The 20,829-nt window shown below is 37.1% G+C and overlaps 2 protein-coding genes across 2 annotated transcripts; one reads left to right on the forward strand and one right to left on the reverse strand.

The window, feature by feature from the left end:
- Positions 1-13,620: 13,620 nt before the first annotated feature.
- On the forward strand, positions 13,621-14,576 carry LOC124342295 (bublin coiled-coil protein-like). Its single transcript, XM_046795261.1, has 4 exons — positions 13,621-13,855; positions 14,004-14,120; positions 14,191-14,230; positions 14,290-14,576. Exons 1-4 carry the CDS (start codon positions 13,792-13,794, stop codon positions 14,426-14,428), a joined length of 360 nt encoding a protein of 119 aa, XP_046651217.1. The 5' UTR covers positions 13,621-13,791; the 3' UTR covers positions 14,429-14,576.
- A 1,402-nt stretch (positions 14,577-15,978) lies between these two features.
- LOC124342296 lies at positions 15,979-20,236 on the reverse strand. Its single transcript, XM_046795262.1, has 13 exons — positions 20,020-20,236; positions 19,736-19,808; positions 19,553-19,646; positions 19,225-19,497; positions 18,845-19,113; positions 17,754-18,130; positions 17,537-17,686; positions 17,358-17,470; positions 17,046-17,290; positions 16,742-16,968; positions 16,632-16,673; positions 16,408-16,568; positions 15,979-16,341 (listed from the first exon to the last, which is right to left on the reverse strand). The coding sequence occupies exons 1-13, from the start codon at positions 20,065-20,067 to the stop codon at positions 16,212-16,214; spliced, it is 2,202 nt and encodes a 733-aa protein (XP_046651218.1). The 5' UTR covers positions 20,068-20,236; the 3' UTR covers positions 15,979-16,211.
- Between the last annotated feature and the right edge of the window lie 593 nt (positions 20,237-20,829).

Below are 20,829 nucleotides of genomic sequence, written 5' to 3' on the forward strand. Positions count from 1 at the left end.
CGAGAGCAAGAAGAAGACGAGGGAGACGCCAAAAGAAGATTCGGCAGTAGAGGAAGGAGAAGAAGACGAAGAACGCCGACTGAAGAGCGGTATACTGGAAGAAAGGAGAAGAAGACAAAACGTGAAAAAGACGAGGACGAGAGAGACCACGAAGAAGAAACCAAAAAGAAAAGATGCAGAACAGAAGAAGACGAGAAAAATCCGACGAAGCAGGAGCAGGAAGACGAAGGGAAAAGCCGAGGAAGCAAAAATAAAACGAGGAAACCGGAGGAGAAAACGAAAAAACAACGAGCAAAAGAAGGAAGAAGACATACCAGCTGACCAGAGCGCAAGACAGACGAGGAAGAAACAGAAGAAGAAGGAGAAGAAGACGAAAAACACCTACGGAAGACAGGTACAGGGGAGGAAAGAAGAAGGAGAAGAAGACGAAGAATGCCTTAAAAAAAAAGTGCAGTAGAGGAAAGAAGAAGAAGACAATGACGCAAGAAGGCCGAGAGCGAGAAAGAAGACGAGGGAGACGCCAAAAGATGATTGAAACAGTACGCGAGGAGAGGCGAATGCTGAGTAAACTGGAGAAGACCAGAGAAAGAACAAGGACGAATCAGAAGTCAGAGAACAAAGCCAAAAGAAGATTCAGCAGTACGTGAGAAGACGTGTAGGTTACATGATCTGCCCCATCAGCAAAGCTGTCAGCCGAAAGAGCAGCAAAGGGATGTGCAGCGTCGCCATCTTTCTAGCCGATGATCGCCGAGTCCAGGACAGCCGTGACATCATCGTAACGCCATGGAGCGGCCAGGACGCAGTTTACCTGGGCCACCGACGATGAGGAATGTCCGCCATCAACACGACCCGCCTGACGTTCACCTGCCCAAAAGCCGCAGATGGACCGAAATCATACATTGTGAACGCCCCCGCCGGAATGTAGTAAACATGTAGCCGGATCGGGACGATCCGAAGTAAAAAGAGGGTTGTAACGCTGTAGTTGCAGCCAGCCTCAAGTAGCCAACCGGACGACGCGGAGTTTGACCGGTCTACGGACGTCTCCTGTAGCCATCCGGCCCCGAGTAGCGGCTCATATAGTTCCGACCATTCTAGGATAAAAGGGAGCCCCCACTTAGTAGTCGGGGCCAGTGAATCATTGTCTTTCGCGCATACACTTGTACGTCTCGTTGAATACACTCTGATACACACTTCCAGTCGTTACAATATTAAATTAATGACGACATTCCAAATATAATGAATAAATAATATTTATAAATACAATTACGCTATCCATTGTAAATTTATTCATAATTTGTATTAACACAGAAAATAATCGTTGCATTAACTAAGTTCAATCCCGCAATTAGATGGTTCATTTAATCTTATTTTTGTAATACCCCGTTTTCAATCGAGCCAGTAATAGCTCGACATTTTCGCCATCTAGCAAGGAAAATTCGAATGAAAAAATGTCATCCCCGTAGTGTCACCTAGTGTTGCATGATAAAAGATTCTCACATTCAAAAATTGTTCCCAGCACGTTTTGAATAGATATTCTTATTAATTAAGATCGGAAGCGTTTAGCTCCAGAAGATACAATCAAGGGCGTGCTAGACGCAGTTAACGCCACCCAGGGTTTCAGAGGGGTGGGAGGGTTAAGAGCCGTGTAAAACACGGACGCGTTTTTAAGGGGGAAAAAAGGAGGTGACTAGCTAAAAGTGGCTGTGAATTTCAAACTTTTAAAGTTATGTGAACAAAATTTATCCTGCATATAAATGAGGAAATAAATAACAAAGTTCATTTTTCAAAATTAATATTTTATTTTAATACCTTTCATCAAATCACAAAAACACGCATATTTCAAAAATTAAATTAAGTACACTAAATATTAAATTTTTTAGGGAGCTTTTTAACAGGGCATACAAAAAAAGGCATATAAACAATGCTCATGAAAAAAAACTACTTATGACAATTTGTTTGGGGTTAAAACCTAGCCCGACCGGACTAGAATATTCCAACACTTTTACGCAAGGCAGTGTTTTGAAAACTGGCAAACTCCGGTCAGAGAGTATAATCTGGCAACTCTGTAGACTCTGTAGAAGGGGGGTTATGAGTATGCACAATTTATTCTGCGGGGGCTTATGGAGCTTTATCTCCTTCTTCTCATCCTCCGTGGCCTAGTGAATTCCTATGATGAAGATCTGTCAGTTGCCAAAAATGATCAAGGAGTTCAAATGTAGGGGTATTAACATTATATTGAACAATCTTTACGAGAAATGTTTTATTGCACCAACTGATAATTTGATAAAAAAGCTGTTGAATTGGATTCAAGTGAAGAAGATTTTTACAGTTTTACCGAGGTTAGAGTAGGCCATTATACAGTCTAACTGTCACGAGAACTAAGAGTCTAGGACGTAGCGTTGCAAATACAAGAAGTAAGAATGTTAGCGTTGTATAAAATAATTTACAAAAAAAATAACTAATTTCCAATAGTCTATTTATTTCCAATTGAAATTTTTCTTTTGACCAGTTCTACTGGTTTTACTGAAACGTTTTAATAGGAGTTTAAAATTGTGCATAACAAGCTAAACAAAGATACTTGACAAAACTATATCATAAAATATTTTTGTATGCCAAATAAGTTGATGGCTTGTTAAAAAATGTCCAAACAGATGACTAAGTGCATTTAAAAAAATTAACAATACTTAAAACTGGGTAATTAGGGAGGGGGCCTGATATCCCATCACAATGACTTTTCTGTGACTTTTTCTGTCTCTTCGGACGGCAATTTGATCAGGGCTGGAACATGGATGCTCGGAATAGCAGTTTCCTTCGATTCTCTTCTCTCCACAATGAACATGTAGTCATCATCCAGTTTAAATTTCTCAGAATGGTTTATGCATCCATGATAAAGACCTACATCAATTAATGCTACAACAATTTCGAAGGGAGAAACTATATGCAGCTAATGGAGGGGTTTAAAAATAAAAGAATGAACTCATCCTCAAAGAAATTTACGATGTAATCAGAAGGAGGCAGGGCAGTTGCAGGTGTTTTGGGTATGCTTTAACGAAGCCATGAAATTGCGGGAAGCCAGTGCCATTTCGAAGACTATTTGCCACAGTTCAAATGGGGAAAACTCGCTTTGAGGAACAAATGTGAAATTTAGAGCTCGGACGAATTGGAAAAGTTGTTATCGCAGAGGCATACACATTAGGCACTCAAGCGTTTTTTATCAGTCAACATATCCTTACAAATTATGAGTGCTTTCTGAATACTTTTGTCGTGTTCAACTTGTATAAGTTTTACTCTGGAAAACTGGGAAACCCGTCGGCTTACACCATCCCGCTCTTTTGCTATCGCGCTAAAAATTTTCGAACTGTTTGGAACAACAGATTTTTTGGATAAGCTAGTCCAGAATCCAACATAGTCCAAAGATGTTTTGCATCTAACTTTCTTTGAATTCTCTAAAATTCTGATAAGGCGAAAACAGTTGTGGCGGGAGTTAAGGAAAACCATTACGGTTTCACGTTTGACAATTTGATCCTCGCCCTTAAATGGAAATGGGGGTAATTCCAAACGATGACATCAACGATGGAAATTTTGTCCGAAAGGGTTGCTGCAAACAGAGCTGGAACAGCCAAACATGTGTACTGTTCACTCAAAAAGTAGCTGCCAAGGATTTTTACATCAACTCCTTGATGGACCAAAGCCTTCAATCTAGCAAAGTTTCTGTCTTGAATTTCAGGCAAGAAAGATTCTATTTTTCTTTTCTTTGTTGGACAACCCTGTTCCTCTCACTCCTGAGTGGGGTCTTCATCTTCTTCAGGACTCTTTCTAGAACACATGATCCTTCTGGTGCTTTAGACTAATAAGACAATAAATATAATGTATGATGTTTATTCGTGCAATTAGTACGAGGTTAAAAATTATCTTTGTTCTTCATGACACAATTGATATGGAATTATCAAAACAAATTGGTGACTTGGTGGTATTGATGCGATTTGGCCTGTCCGTCCCTTTATCGTAACAATTATTTTTATTTTTTATAATTTCATTATTTAGATTTGAAAAATAAATTCATGAATAAACGAAGTGAGCGTAATAAATTGTTCGCTTGTTTAACTGTATGTAAACACATCTCATTACCTTAACCTCAATATCAGAGGTAGATGACGTCAATGATGATGTAACACTAAAAGAAAGCTCATCTGATATTAGGACTTCTGAAAATTTCTGTATGCTAAACTTTACTGATTATTGGTGGGGTTCAGTGAAGGCTCTCTTAAAATTCTTGAAAAACATCCTGGAAGATACAGAATGTATTACTGTCACACTAAATCGAAGAAAACCGACGGTTATTACCTTTGGCAATTTAAAGTTGGTTGCTCTATTTTATTCGTTCCTAATTATTGGTAAATGCACATCACGAATTAGTTGTTTCCAAAGAAAACGAACATTTCCATCTCATCGTTCTCATTGATACGCTAATGATGTTCATTAAAAACCATACTATACTCTTCCGCGGATCTTTCTTTCAGAATTTTTTCGGCAATGGAGGTGAAGTACTCCACACTGGTGAAGTTGTCCACTGTTGAAGTGCTCCACCGATGGTGAGTCCCACATTGAAGATTGACGGAGTTGTATCTTGGCGAGAATTTCTAGAGGGCTTGCCCCATGACGATCCATTGCATCAGGGTTAGCCCCTCCTTCCTAAAGTAGTATGAGCAATATGAAGTCTTCATATGTCCCTTGGTGGATTTCGCATAATTGAAGCATCAGTTTTGAATCTCGCTGTGTTGTCTCTTGACAAAGTTGTATCAACATTACCACCATTCTTCATTAGGCTTCTTTTTGCCTCCATTTTAGGGTAATACCAATAGACGAAGAATCAGAAGAATCGTGGCTACGATTTGTTATTGATTTCTTGCGTTTTGATAGAGGGATAGAATGTACCCTTTTTTCAGATATTTTCAAGATAAATCAAGTGTCATCATCAAATTCTGGATAGTGAAAACCTTGGGTCGACTTCTAAGTTCTCGGTCTAAAAGGTTTTTATTCTTGCAAATATTCGAAAATTTCAAAAAAGTCAAGTGAAGAACGTTTTGAGAATCGGCTTGCGATGAGTTCATCCATAGATTGATCAGTTCCGAAGAGCTCGGACAAATATGACGATATCGCGAATGCTCGGTAAAGAGTAAGGCCGTTGTTACTCCAGTTTTTAAGAGAAAACTTGAACAGGTTAAGGACGACGAACATACTCGGAAAACGGTTATACTTTTTGAGGACAAGTTGATATGGATTATGAAAAAAAATTGAGTCAAATGTATTTTTGTACTCCTCCATTGGCCAATCCATTTTAATTCAGATGGAAACATGTCCATTTCTTTCATGTTGAAAACCGGTTTTTCCAAAAAATCGATTGTAAAACTTTGTATGTGTAAACTCTGTTACGAATTAGTTTTACATACCTTGGAATTATACGTAATACATAGTCTGTAATTCCATACCTGTTATACAGCTCAATTAGGGTGCCTCATTCAGTTTAGAAATTTTACAGACTAGAAATAGCCTTGTTTCAGGTCTGTACACCATTCATGATTATATTCATGATTATATTACTAAATACACTGTTTTACAGTATAGAAACAAATTTATTCAATAATACCAGCCAATTATCATGTATCGAAACCGTTCAAGGAATGTTTTATTTTTACGAAAACAAATCAAATTGTTGCGGAAATCAAAATGAATGTAGTTCTTGATTGATTGCTTTCTTATTGCGACTTGAATTATTGCACCTCTTAATCAACACGAGGTTTTTTTACTTAATACTTCTTTTGAAAAAAATTTTAATCATTTTATTTAAATAATAACAGTTAAATTTTTTCCGTTACTTGATGTGTTAGGTGTAACCTGCAAATCCCACACAGCTCCTTCATCGTCATCCGTTTTGGCTTCTTCTACGTTCAGCAGCATAAAAAAAGGTTGAACCGGAATTTGAAAAAAAAAATTATTATTTTTTAATTTGTAAATTTATATTGACAGTGTATAAAAATAAAAATAGATTTCTAAAAACCTACTTTTACCCCAGCAACTGCTGTGTCTGTCCTTTCACGGCCAGATGGATTTATTGAACGAGTTTTGCTATGAATTCTTCCGATTTTAGACGTTTCTTCTTATGGCCTTTCTCTTCCTCTGGCAAATCCTCTTCCCGCAGAAAGATACCGAAATCCTTTACCTGAGCTTCAGTTTATTGAAGAAAATGGAAGCATTGACACAGCACTTGTTGCTAAAACGATACGTGGAAGAGTTTTTCAGGCAACCGGATTAGCAATTGAGCCTTACCACAAGAAACCCAGATAATACTGCATGAATGATTCAGCTTGACGACAAAAAAAGAGTGTTTGTTCCACCTAGCATATTAACTACTAAATACTTCGACTTTGTGTGGATGTGTTTCCTGGCCATTCACTTGGAGAATACTCCGATGTTGAAGGGCTGGAATTCCAAGCTTGCTACAAATTCGTATTATTCATATTCATTCCCATGGAAAAATTGGATACTTGCGGCAACTCAATGTCTCCCTTACGCTAATATCAGCAGTAGTGGAAACGCAACGATGAAGATGTCCCAGCAGTGCATAGCAGAAGAATGCGATCAACGGTACATTTCGGTAACGTACGACCTTGCAATAGCAAAAATTGCTCTGTGTGTGCCGTCCGAAGAGAAACTGGAATTCAACAATCTTTTCATCCTACTAGGATTCTTCCACATAGCACTGTAATTTTTTAAGTCTATTGGGATATTTATTGAAGATTCAGGGGGCCGTAAATTCTAACTGAAAAAGGAGTCATTGTCCGAGGATCTTTAAATGTTTTTTTAGGGGGTTTGGCGGACGCATTTTAACAGACGCAAAGAATTCATCCTTTATTTGCAGCAGCGTTACAGGGCCTGCATTTTAATGAATGTCTTGCCAGTTCTGAGGATGCAGATGTTACTAAAGAAAAATTTAAAACAATGTTGATCGGAAAGACTGATGAAGAGCTACGTTTGATGATACTAAATAATGATCCACCATCCATTTTCAAGCTATTTCGAAAATACCAGTCTTATCGTGATAAAACACTGAAAGCGAAGCATGGTTAATCAACACAATATTGAATGATTTATGCTGAAATTATTGCTGTTTACCAGGGCAGTCAGAACTGGAGATCACCAACTTTACACTCACCTTTTGCCGGAATTCACTAGTCTTTTTTTTTTCTTCAATCACCAAAATTATGCCATTTGGCACGATAACTTACTAAAGATAAACAAGACAGCCACCCTGGAATTACGGAATTATTTGAAAATTGGATCATTTCCATCAGAAGAACTGAGAAACCTTATTATCGGGTGCCGATATAGATCTTACATTGGAACAGACAATTAATGCGGATGTTGACAGGTAAGCCTATGAGAGTCCATATCACGTAACATACTGATGTTTTTAAAAATATCTGATAGTCATTTCCGGATTCATACAATCTATTTCCGCTCGACAGCGCTGGGCTGCCAACATTCACACCCGGACTACTTTGGCATCTCAACTCTTTAATTATTTAGGCCTTAATAAAGATGAGGACATATCTAGAGGAGCATATTCATCCCGAGTAAAAAAAGATAACGCCGCGTTACAATCAATCCAAGAGTTAATTTTTTCCTGCAAAACCCCTTCAACGATGATTCTGATTCTCCTGTGGTGAACTTTAGCCGGGTAAAGTTGCTACAAAGGAAATCGCTGACTTCTTGTACGTTGAATGTGAGAGAAAAGGGAAAAGTTGCAAGGGATGAGTTCATTCAAAAATGCATTGAAGATCCTTCTACCTTTGACAAACCTATCAAGAGAATTAAAAACTGCACCTTTGCACTTGAAGGTATCGTCAAGAAGAAAAAAGGGGCTTCCGGGAAGATCATATATTGCTGTACGAATGGAATGGAATCTTATGGGGTTGAGTATTGGCAATCGCGCTGAAAAAAACGGTTGATATGGAACAAGTTTTTAAGTTGTTTACCTTACGTTTCATCGATGTAACGGTGTTGGCCAAGAAACTTGGAGAACAACTGAGTAAAGCGATTCCTGGATTTCACGCCTTCGCGGGATGCGATTACAACCCGGCATTTGCATCTAAAGGGAAAATCCGCCTATCTCAAAGTTCTCGAAGCCAACATTGAATTCCAAAAAGCATTTAGTAAACTTTGTGAAAATGAAGATTTACAATATTCTCTTGTCTCTAAACTGGAGTAGGGTAAACGTGCGAATCCGGATACGGCCCGAGAAAATTCGAATTCCGGACAAAAAAAGTGATTTTATAAATATTAAGTATACGATAGAACGGCAAGAGTATTGCGATATCTAATAAATGAGCTTTAAACTATAAAGAGGGATACATGATTGAGCAAAATGGCATCTAAAAATATTTACGATTAATTGTGATATCGTCAATTGAAAATTGAATTTTTTTGCTTACGGGCTAAACAGTGTTTCTCTGTATTGACTTCTGCTAGCTGAATACTTTACACCGTAAATATTTTTATGAAAAGATAGAGCTTGAAAAGATAGAGCTTGAAAAGCTCTACATTACTAAATAAATATTTGTTAAAACTGTGTAGGGTTTGACTTAATATCAGCGTAAAGAATTTTGAGGCAATTCAATTGATGTGCAATTTATATACGTTTAATTTCGTCATTTTACAATTATATGCGAAAAAATATTAAAGTGGTCGAGGATCGATCCTGGCCAGATCCAAGAAATATTGTCATAGCTTTTTTTTTGATTAAATTTTTTATTGATATGGTTTTAAAGGACGTAGGGTTTTTGTGATGTTCTTGAAAATTTTATGATACATTTTAACGTTACCAACAGAAGACAATTGCCATTTGAATATTGCGGAAGAACTTTTGCCTTATACTTCAAGCCAAACAGCAATATAAGATGTCAGCCAGTGTGATATTCCCATCGCTGAAGAAGACACTACTTTAGAACAGACTGCGCCTACAAAAACACATGTCAGACCTTCATCTGATTTAAGACCATTTCGAAGAGTAAGCCAAAATCCAACTTTAATGTTGCCAAGAAAGAACAAGAGAAGCTGTAGAAGCAGAGTTTTAACGGACACTCCAGAGAAGGACCAAATTGAAGCTGAATCTAACAAGAAGGTTGAGAAAGAAAGTCAACGGTTAAAAAGATGTTTATTAAAATAAATTCAGGTGAAAAATAAGAGAAATGCCACTCAAAGTAAGCCAGCTGCAGCAGAGAAACGTCATCGACAGAGAAAGGAACCTGATGTTGGCAGAATTGTTTGGCATTTTAAAATCGACACTCTTTGACAAGGCTTGAAAAATTTGCAAAGAAAGTTTTTTGGAAATATAACCTTCAGATATTTATTATATAGACCGTTAAGTACGCATCGACGAAAAATAATGTCACCGAAGCTAGTAGGAAGAAGGGTAAACCATCTGCTTTGACAATGGAGAATGAGAAAATTATTACCGATTGGGTCCGAAATATAGCAGCTGTAGGCTTTCCTGCTGCGAATAAGGAGCTGTTGTATTCCGAACAGTATAGCCTTAATCGTGACAAAAGAACAACTGCTTTTGTCAACAATCGACCAACCATCACATGGATTCCTAAATTTAAGAAGAAGCACAACTTGTCTCTTAGAACTCCAGAAACGTTTGATCTTGGCAAGGCTTTAATCACCCCAGAGGATCTTAAGGATTGGAGTGATCGGGAGGAGAATTATTTAAGTTTTTCGTTGTTCCCCTTTTTTGCACTTCTGCTGTAGCTAGAGCCCTGTTCCGCCAGTTAATGTCACAATCCTTCACCTTCACAGTTCACATAGTTCCACTTTTGCCAGCACACACCGTTCGTTTATTTATATATTTTGAAATGTTCTCCTTTTATCAATATATATTTTATTTAAAAAGGGAAAAATTGGAAGCGATTCTAGATGACCCAACTAGGTCCTTCAACTGCGACGAAACTTTCGTGTGGATTTTCCCTGGGAAGAAGAAAGTGTTGGCTACGATGGAAACTAAGGACGTGTATTTCGTCCACAAGACCTCAGCAAAGTCAGGAGTTTTTGTTTTGGCTACAATATCTGCTTCTGGAATGATTTTTCCACCTATTGTTTTCTACCCTTACGAAAGGATTCAACCATAGATGGGGATAAAGATAAAATGCCTCCTGGTTTACAAACTTTTATTACAAAAAAACGGTGGATGACTGTAGAAGCATTTTGCTTTTGGCTGCTCAATCAATCAAGAATAAGGCCGTCTTTTCTTTTCTGGTCTCATATCTTGATGGTAATCGCAGCCATCTTAACATAAAATTTCCGAAATATGCCTCTAAAATCAAATTGTCCTCATCTGCTTCTCTCCAAAAACTACACATATATTGCAACCGTGTGATGTAGCTTTCTTTAAGCCAATGAAAGGGTTGTTGCTAACCAAAGTTATTAACGAGTGGACAAACCAGCATCTCCAAAACCAAGTGTCTGTCCATTCCAAATGTGGCTCACTTACTGCATGATATATGGCAAAATTTGCCGGAAGTATGGTCAAAATGGTTTTAGGGCTTGCGGATTGTACCCTTGGAACCCTGAGAGGCTGTGAGGTAACATTAGTTTTTGTACAGAATTGTGGAAATTCTGTTTAAGACCTCTATTTTTTTAGAAGATCCAAATGTGTTTCAATGGATGATTCAAGTGCTATTATATGAACTATTATTTTAAAAAATTCGTTTTCTCTGAAGAGATCAGCCAATTAAGAAATTAATCCACTTTACGTAAGACAAATGCTTACATTAGTAAATTTTAGTTGTTAATATATGCCTTTGAATAACGCAAGCAGCAGATTGGGCATGCAATTCTATCGGAGTTTGAAAGTTCCCTCTCAGCTTTTGAGATCGAAAAATTTGTCTCAATTCTAGCGCAAGAGGAAAACAGTGAAAATATCACAGGCCTGGAAAACCTTAGTGAAAATTACAAGCGATGACAAGATGAAATATGGATTGTGGAAAAGGTCTTATACAGATATATTTTGGAAACATAAGTAGTAAGTCCATGTAACACAGTTCCAAGCTTATTTTAAATGTTTTTTTAAATTCTTATCAAATCAACGTAAATCTTCATTGGCATCAACTGTAAAAAAGCTAGACCATTGCCCTGTTCCTCGTCTTCCTGAAAAGTCTAATCGAAAGCGTTTGTTTATTCTCAATTTTTTATTACTCATTATTTAATCAATTGTATTCTAAACTTTATTTAATTTTTGTAATGTTAGGTCAGTGTTTTAAGGAAATTGAAGATCGCACAATTGGTGCGGATGGCAAACATCACTCTTGCTTTTTCACGGGACAAAGGATCATCACAATACTTTGGCTACTGAATTCATGAATTGCACAAATGTTGTTGTTTTTTACCAAAAGCTACAATCCACCCTTCTTTTTGTAGTGAGCCTACCGAGTATTCATCTTCTCCCGCAAAAAGCGTATCTTTTCTTACGGCATTCTCGCTCCATCTATCTGCCCCGCTTCCTAACCACTGTTGAAACAGCAAACAAGAAAACAGGAAAAAAACTACAAGGATAGAACTTCGCCGGAATAACGTGCCACACCTTCCTTCTCAGCATCCAGAGAAAGATCCCGTGGCCAGTATAAAAGGGGCGGTCAGCAGCAGCAAGAAGGAGCAGTGTGCAACAGCAGCCAGCCAGCCAGCCCATGCCACTATTCTGTAACTAGTGTATCATTCCTCTTGCTTAACCTAAATAAACTGGTAGACTTAGAACAGCGGGTGTAAGTTTCTTCATCGTCATTGCCTTCCAGCATCCCAGGGACCGGCCCTTACATTATTACCACCATTTGCTCCAATCTTGCTCTAAATCCAGTGAACTAAAAAAGAGTCTGAGTCTCATTTTGAAATAATTATAATACCTTTTATTCTGAATTAAGATTTTATTACAAGACATCGGTCGGCAAAGTGAAGACAACGATTGTTCGCAAATCCACTTCGAGGTTAATTTCAAGTGACTTATTATGGATGAAGCACATACCATTCGAAATTCCGTACCACAAATCTCAACAGCGGTTTGCCAAATTAAAGCAACCAACCGATGGGCCGTTACAGGCACCCCTATCACGAATTCCTACCAGAATGCTTATTCACTAATTCGCTTTCTGAAGTTTAAGCCTTTGCACGAAATATAGATATTTCATACAATTTGGTTCAAGAGTATCAACTACATTTAATATTAATATTTTCAAGGTGTGGAACGTTGGATAAATCAGGCCCCGAAATTGATAGTCACGGCTCTATCGGATAAGACTATATATACTGATGAATCTCCTCTTCCTGCGTCGGCAGAAAAGCGACTACGTTAATGGAAACCCTATTGTAGAACTTCCTGATAGAGAGTTCATTACTCACAAGATTCAATTTTCGGCACCGGAGCAATGTCTTTTTTGACACGCTGGAAAATGCGACCCGCAGAGAATCCGAAGATTTTTTTTAATCCGCCTGAGGGAGTAGGTTATTATTTTTTTTTCCTTTTCATATTTATTACTTAGTACATTATAATTTATTTTTCATTAATAGGTCGAACAAGCTAGACCAAGCGCATCAACCATGTTTGTTAAGATTTTGCGTCTGAGACAGACTTGTGTCCACCCGTCCTTGATCAAACTGAATACCAAAGAAACTTTGACCAGTTGGAAACATGTACTACTACTCGAGGGTTACGTCAGTTCGAAGATGTCGAAGGTGGCAACACTTGTTGAAGAAATAATGAAAGAGAATGAAAAAGTAGTTACTATAGTGTCTCAATGGGTGAAGGTGTTGGAACTATTTGAGAAACGTTTCTTAAAGGATGGTATTAAGTATGACTTCATCGACGGCAGTGTCTCTTATGATGATAGATCATCCATGACCCTTAACTTCAATGAAACTACGGATGGACCTAGCGTAAGTTTTCTATTTCGCATGTTATCGTGCTTTATTTAATTTTTAATTATCCATACCCAAAACTGCATTGGTGTTTACAATTTACAATGGATAGCGTAATTGTATTTATAAATATTATTTATTCATTATATTTGGAATGTCATCATTAATTTAATATTGAAAACCCTCTGCAATCTACGCAATAATAAGCTGTTAACCATTAGGATTAGCATTGCATTTACCATTACATTTAGCATCAAGATTACCGTCGCATTTACGAAAAAAAAGTGGCATGAACGGCTTGCCATACATTAAAAGATATTTGAACTACCATGTTCGAACCACAAAAAACTGTAGTGGTTGTTCAAAATGCCAAGTAGAAGTCAAGCGGCTTCCTCTGGTGGCCGATTCGTGATTTCCACAACACATTCCGCAGTTTAGTCCCTAAAAGACGAAAACGATGACGATGACGAATTATGGCGACCCACCCCTGCATCTCTTCTGTCATAAGATCTCGTGACTCTTTTGTCGGCTAGCTGAGGGTGGTAGTCATGGCAACATCTGTTCTTGGGTTCGGCAACATGGTGCTCGAAAAAGTGTAGCAGGCGAGATGACTGGCCCGAAAGGATGTTGCCTAACCATATTTATTTTCAAAGTTTTCTTTTCAGTTTTCACGTGACAGTTCATTATTTCGTGTTCGTTGGCTTACTTGTCGCACGTCCTCACTGTTTTTTAGCCGACTTACACTTCAATAGTCGTAATCATATTTGGGATATCTCTTGCCTTTGTACTGCTGAAATTCTAATATAAATTGTTTTAATACAATTTAATATGGTGATCAATATGAATTTCAACGATCCTGATAAAACCAACGATGAAATGTCGTTAAATGATGGTAAAACATTCTTTATTTTGCTTGAATATACAAAACATTTAATGCATTTTATTAATTAAAGCTTATGTATTGTTCTTAAAAAATCTACCGTTGCTATTAATTTTTCAATGTTTAAAAAAAAACTTCATTGGTACTGCCGCTCTTCTAGATGATGGTCAACACAATAACATTGGAAATGAACAGGATGATGTATTGATGGACACTACCGACATGGATGAAAGCACTGAAGCTGACCTGGATGATGTTACTGATGAGGCTGATCCAGGTTTGCTTATACTGAGATGATGAAATAAATTCTACTGTTAGTAAGTTTGAATTTCTATATGATCATACAGAATACTCCTCTTTGGACAAGCAACTTGATGACTTGAATAGGTAATAATAATAACCTGGTACATCAAGGAAGTCTTCTTTATTATTATGATTATTTTCAGTGTCCTAGATATTCTTGAGCAGAAAAATGATCATATTCAGTCTCAACTGAGAGTTCTTTTGGAGAATAGCAGAGAGATTAGACAAAATATAGTGAAGGAGAGTGAGACTGACACTTCCGATCTTGGATCAACTGACTGAATGTGGAAGAACAAAATTAACTGTTATTCATGATAAAAGTCAGAAAATTTCTCCTCCTCATTCCAAATAGAGATAGCCATCAATATGTTTTAATATTGCATAATTTGGTGTATTGAGATTTATGTATTACATGTTTTATGTAGTTGAATTCGTCTGAAGATCTATATTATATCGTTTATTTATTGTTGAAATTAACAAGATGTTATTATTAGGAAATATGTTGAACAAAGATATCTTGCACTTATAGAATATGAAAATATTGTATCGGCAGGGAATAGGTACATCGATCTATCTTAGAGTGACGAATCACAAAGTTTTTTTTCTTATAAATTGATTTTTACCCCTAATAAAATTCATTGACATTAAATTTCTTCTAGTAACGAAAAACAACTAGAAAACCTTTTGGATAAAAACTAAAGAGCTTCATAATGAAAAATAATATGAATTCCTTTAAAGCATAATTGTTCCTCTGCCGTGCAAAGAAAAGATTTCCGCTAATAAGATACAGGCAAGTGCTGTTTTTTCTAATAATAATAACCATTAACAAAATACATAGGTCTTAGCTCAGCTTTAAAATGCAACCGTTCCGTTTTTCCCGATTTGCCAAGATTCCAAAGGAGTAAAAATAAGAAAAATTCTGTTGAGAACAAAATTACAATTAGCTAAATTAAAATAATCGTTAAAATTAAAAAAGGACATTCAGTCACACCTATCTATCGGAAGGCTTGTTTTTTCCATGATAAATTCTGTGAATTTTTTCGCGTGAATTGAATTTTGTTGACCGGTCGAAACTGCCCCTATAGCCGATACATGTATTTGAATCATGGGAAGATCGCTTCCATTGCGCCACATTCGACGATCAGTTACTAAGCTGATGGAAATTCGCTAAAATTATATAAACTACGTTATTATTCATCCTTTTTTGTAGGCCTTAGAAATAGTAAATATTCTTACTTCTTCTGGCTTATCCAATGTCTCGCTGGTAAATTTTGACAGCTCTGGGCCGAAATTCTCTGGGAACTGCGTATAGCTTAAATTGGTTTCAACTGTTATAATTGGCATTTTCCTTGGTAAGAAGACTTTCCTAAAATCATTAATACAGCGTTAAAATCCAAGTATAGTTATAAAGCTTCATGCAGGTTAGACTATTCAAGTTTGAAGGAAAAAAATGTGTTTGCGCGAATTTAGGTCAACCACCGCAGATTTGAGGATTTTTTTACTCTAATGACGTTTTCCAATGTCATGTATTAGTAACCCCAAAACTGTGTTGTTCGGATCACTTAATTTAATTAAAATTGCAAGCTTTTGTTTTTTTAAATGATCGACAGGTAAATTGAATAACAACGAAGAAACAAACCCGAAAAAAAAAACTATACACGATAAAATTCCTGGTCTTGTGGCTTGTCCAAATAGATAAGATATTTTCCCACAAAAAATACTTAAAATGAGGTTGGAAAGTACACTAGCGCCACCTGATTCCTGGCATCCCTATAAAAAGTTGGAATCAAGGCTAGCTAAATGAATCTTATTAATCTTAAGCACAGTAAATAAACAGCGCGTGTATATCAGTATATTTGTTGTCAATCAACAAATTTCATCCATAATTCACATATATTGATCATTTTTATTTAAGAACGGTAGTGCGAAAACATAACATGACTAGATCTATAGTTGCATAAGTAATTTTTCAAATACTGTTGGACAGTATTTTTCTTTCACCTTATTTTTTAATTCTTTTTGCTTGAGGTGGCAGGGAATGTCATGTTTAAACGAGTAATGCATTTTATTCTGACAATGCTTCCAATAACCTACTCGCCTGCACACACACATCTGAATTTGAATGACGTTCGGACAGAATCTTGGCTTTTTTCTTAAAACGCTCTACCATTGATAGGCCAAAGACATTTGCATACCTAAAGAAAATAATTTTTTAAAGAAAATAATACAAAAAAAATTAAAAAGTAAATAAAAGAACTGACATTGTATCAGGTGCAGCAGCTTTGTTTTCAGCTGGTAAATCGAGAGGGTCAATGTCCAAGCGTTTCGTGGCACTTGCAAGGTTTGCAAGTAGAGTAAGAACACGCAAAACAACTTCTTCGGGCATGGACATGTCGAGCATATAGATCAACTTGGATGGTGCCTGTGAGAGAACATTAATTAACTATACGAAAACGAATCGAAATAACTTTGAAAGGAATTTTACCTGAGCAGCCAAAAGACTCGGTATCATTTCTTCGTTGCAACTCTGGATAATAACGTTATGCAAAGTTAATAAAATAGGTATTATCGATTGCTTTATCTGTTTGGTATTACGAGGTTGATTAATAAGCGAAGCGACTGGAAAGAAACACCATCACTATTCCAATGGCCTTCATCAAGTAAATTGTAGGATTTATGAAGTAAAGGCTTGAACTCTTTATGCCAAGAGGGCATTACAGCAATATTGATTAAGGTCAAGAGAGTTGATGTAATCAAAGCTGGATCACTTAAAGGAGTGGTCTGCAAAAGATGGACCAAACTAATCGTGACAGATCGCATGTCTGTCACAGCAAAAAAAAACAAAAATTAAAAATCGAAATACTGAAAATTAAAAAAAACCCCGTAAATTAAAAGTTACCGGCATTATTCTTCTCGTTCATAGCCATATTAGCAACAACTACACAGGATTTCAGCTTGATTTGCCGATTCGATTTTAAGATCAATTTGGACAAAACTGTAATGAGACCGGCTTCTCGAAAATGATCCTGATTGGTACTGAACGCTGCCAAATTCGCAACAGCTGTCAATGTACCCAATATCAAAGGAGTTTCATTGGATGCCAGCACAGCAGCCAAATTCTGGGCTTCCTGCAAAGTTATCTCTCTGACAAAAGTATAGAAATATTTAAATAAAAATTTCTTATTTAAACATCACAATAGATCTTCTTTACCTTTGATTATTGCTTAAAAGATCAGGAAGATTTTGAATGATATTGTCTTTATCATTAAACCACAACTGTTCAAGCTCTTTCAACTTTGTATCTTCACCAATATCCAAGCCCACCTAAACACAATTTCAAATTTTGAATAACTTCTAACAACCACTGCTAGCAAACCTTAAGTAATTAACCTTATGTGGTGTTTTCAAAGAACCTGTTCTACACCAACGGTATCTGCTTGGAGAACTACCAGGTGAGTTGTATGGATCAGCTTCTACATATTCAGGAATGTGACGTACTTCAACTGGACTAAGAAGTCGGGGAGAACCCCATGGTGTAACCTGCATCAAACAAAGTGTTTTCAAGATTATCTATTAAACATGTGTTGTTTGGTTTCTGGTGACTTACCTGTAAACTCCTTCCACTGACACCATTGGCTCTAGAACTATTGTTAGTCTGAATAGCTGTTACAGCGCTAGCAAATTGTCTTGCTTGCATATTCAGGTCTTTTATACGTTCTTGGACAGATTTGGGTCTCAAAACAATTTTAGGGCCTCCATCTGCAAACAACTCTCCCATTAAACCATCTGTCTGAGTTGTTTGGGACAATCGCCGAAGGAAAACACTATGGTGTGGTGAATCTTCATCTCTTCTGCCTCTTCGTCTCCTTGAAAAGGCAGTCCTACACACTGAATATCCTACATACGCAAATCCCGCTACAACAGCCGAGCAAAAGGCAATTTTGTTGACAACACGATCTGTATTTAAATTGAGATTCAAATTAACTAACGACATGTCAACTTGGGAAATATTACAGGTTCCAATATAGGAAGTCGAAGGAAATTTTAACTTAATGACTCTAGGAGGCAGACGACAGAACTTTTCTGGAGATCAATAACAAAATACTTGTAATGGTCTTCTTCTATTCGCCATCTAGTGAGTGTAAGCGTAACTCAATGCAATTAAATAATGTCATGCAACATGCAAATAAAGAAAGGAAAGAAAAAATAAATTGAGACTTTGAAGATGTTGTCTTAGATTAAGATTTTTAAAGAAAACAGAAGGCTATGAGAACTACTAGAAAAAGAAGACACTTCAGTAATCATCCCATGGGCGCATTTATTTCACAGCACTAAATAAAGTCTGATTAAGTCTTGGAAATTTCGAAAAATGCTTCCCCTCACAAAAAAAGTGAAAAAAAAAAAAGAACAAACCAAAATCAACACTGTTTCAATTGTGCAGTATATGAGGAGATGGGAGCTGGGAGTTTGAGGGGAAGCAGTGGATCCGTGATGGTTGGAAAGAAGATTCTGTGGTTACCGAGGTTATGATAATATCAGACGATACGGACAAATCGATTTGGGGGAGGGAGAACAGAACAAAAATTGGAGAAATTTCGAAACTTGATTATGTGTCGTAGTCATCGTCATCAATGGCGTGGTGCGCGATAGGGAGCGCAACTTCCTTTTCTTGGCCATTGCCCATTTTATCGTTCTCACTTGGAGCCGTTTGAGGAGGTAAGTTAATTTGGATTTGAAAAGACGAGTTATTTTGACCGCCAATTTCCTGATAGAAGTTGGGCTGGACGGCATTAAACTGAAAAGATGCTTGTTGGGCAGTGGCTGACGCGATATCTCTACCATTCTTGGAGGATGAAGATCCCTTGGGCAAGGATTCAGTGTCGGTGCTGTTGTTTTCATCATCGTCATCATCTTCCGAGTCCCCAGAATCAGTTTCTTCGCTGTCCGACTTTCTAGCTGCCCATGCCCTGAAATCACATCATGGAAAAAGTTAATCTCGATATTGTACGCCTAATTAATTTTCATAGAAATCAAGGATACGCAGCATTAATTTCAGGGACGAAAATTGAAATTAAAACCTTTGGTTATTCTGTGCTGGTGCAAGGGCGGCAGGAGTTTTTCTGGGGCGACCCCTTGGCCTCCCAGTTCCGGTTCCTTTACTCTTACTAGTGGATGAAGACGATCCCGCCTCGCTGAGAGATCGGAACATTAACGGCTGGTGTTGTTGAACAGTAGGTGTTGATGGGACGCTAGTCACGCCACCATCTTCGCCCTCTGCCTGGACATCAGGAATGGTAAGGACCAGATCTTTCAAAAAGTCAAATCGACTTTCAGCTAAAATGCATTGCTTCCTACAAGAAATACATGTAATTAGGTTACACTGAAAGTTGAAATCACCAGTCTTACAAATGAGCAGGACTGAGTGTTTTGGCATTCCTGGCTGAAGTTATCTGTACAGCTTTGGTAAGGAGTGACTCTACAAAAAGCTCCAATGCTCTAGGTGAATAAAATTCAGTTAAGGAAAAAACATTGGAATTTCACGGTAAAATAAAGAAAAATAGTAAATAAAAAATTTATTAAAAAGGATATAGATGATAACAGGAACTGGTGCAGCCACTTTCCCAACTTCTTCATCTGTTTGCATTATCTTCTTTATCCGGGCCTAACACCAAAAAAAAACAAATATTAATGTAAATAACTTGATCTCATCATGATTATGTTGTTAGTTTTTTTTCATACTGACATGATATGTCAATGAAACATGAAAAATCAATAGCAAAGTCAATAATAAACAACGAAAACTGAACCATGTACGCTACATTGGAATAGATGAGCGGTTACGAGTATTATGAAGATCACAAACTAGAACTCACAGGCGGAAATCGGGCGTTGTATTTTTTCTTTTTGCTGGGCATTCTCATAAACAGTGGTAGATGACAAATGTAACCAAGGATGATTGAATTAACAGCGAAACGCAGAAGAAATTTTATAAAGAAAAAGCAGGCCACTAGAGTCTCATTTGCTTAAAGCAGCAGCTTTTTTTCTGTTTCTTCCACATCAGATTAAATGCCAAGATGTTAGTGGTTGCCTATGTGCCGAAATAACGCAACTGAAAACGAGGAATCTCGACGCGGAAAGCTAAAATATGGGAGTCGTCGACGGCGAACTAATAGCCGGATTTTCAAACAGACTATAGCTAAATTACTAAGACCATTTTTTGTCACACATTGCTTTTGTTCATAGATTATAGATTTATAGTTTATAGAAATGAGTTAAGAAATATTTCTTTTTTTCCTAACTGTCTTGAGTCAAAGAATAAAAAGGAATTTCCCTGGTATGAAAAAATTTCGGCATTGACTGTTCTGTCGCGGTAAATTAAATATTAGCTGTGCTGTGTTATTGATGGGTTTCCCCCGAATGAGTGAATGGAAACAGCATACGTTGCTTTTCTTCCGTTAAAATCATCCAATTTTATACTGAGTTTTTCGAAAGAAGTGGCAATTCTACAAGACAAAATGAATTTACAAGACGTTGAGTTTTCACGGACGAAATGCAATAGATCAAATACTCAGATAGCAATTTTTATCTAACGTCGTAGTTTCAGACTTGAAATGTTGTGGTTCCCTCCCGAAACAAAAAAAAATCACATATTTTTATCGGTAGATTTTTTTTGCCCATTTTTT

This window comes from Daphnia pulicaria, chromosome 6 (genome assembly GCF_021234035.1).
Source record: "Daphnia pulicaria isolate SC F1-1A chromosome 6, SC_F0-13Bv2, whole genome shotgun sequence".
Classification (NCBI taxonomy): domain Eukaryota; kingdom Metazoa; phylum Arthropoda; class Branchiopoda; order Diplostraca; family Daphniidae; genus Daphnia; species Daphnia pulicaria.

Bases quoted from the DNA above. Each gene is read 5' to 3' on its own strand.
- LOC124342295 (XM_046795261.1), top strand. From the start codon at position 13,792: ATGGTGATCAATATGAATTTCAACGATCCTGATAAAACCAACGATGAA. The intron at 13,856-14,003 runs GTAAAACATTCT...CCGCTCTTCTAG, and splicing joins TGAAATGTCGTTAAATGATG to ATGATGGTCAACACAATAAC. The intron at 14,121-14,190 runs GTTTGCTTATAC...ATGATCATACAG, and splicing joins TACTGATGAGGCTGATCCAG to AATACTCCTCTTTGGACAAG.
- LOC124342296 (XM_046795262.1), bottom strand. From the start codon at position 20,067: ATGAGAATGCCCAGCAAAAAGAAAAAATACAACGCCCGATTTCCGCCT. The intron at 19,809-20,019 runs GTGAGTTCTAGT...TTTTGGTGTTAG, and splicing joins ACAACGCCCGATTTCCGCCT to GCCCGGATAAAGAAGATAAT. The intron at 17,471-17,536 runs GTTAATTACTTA...AATTGTGTTTAG, and splicing joins CTTTGAAAACACCACATAAG to GTGGGCTTGGATATTGGTGA.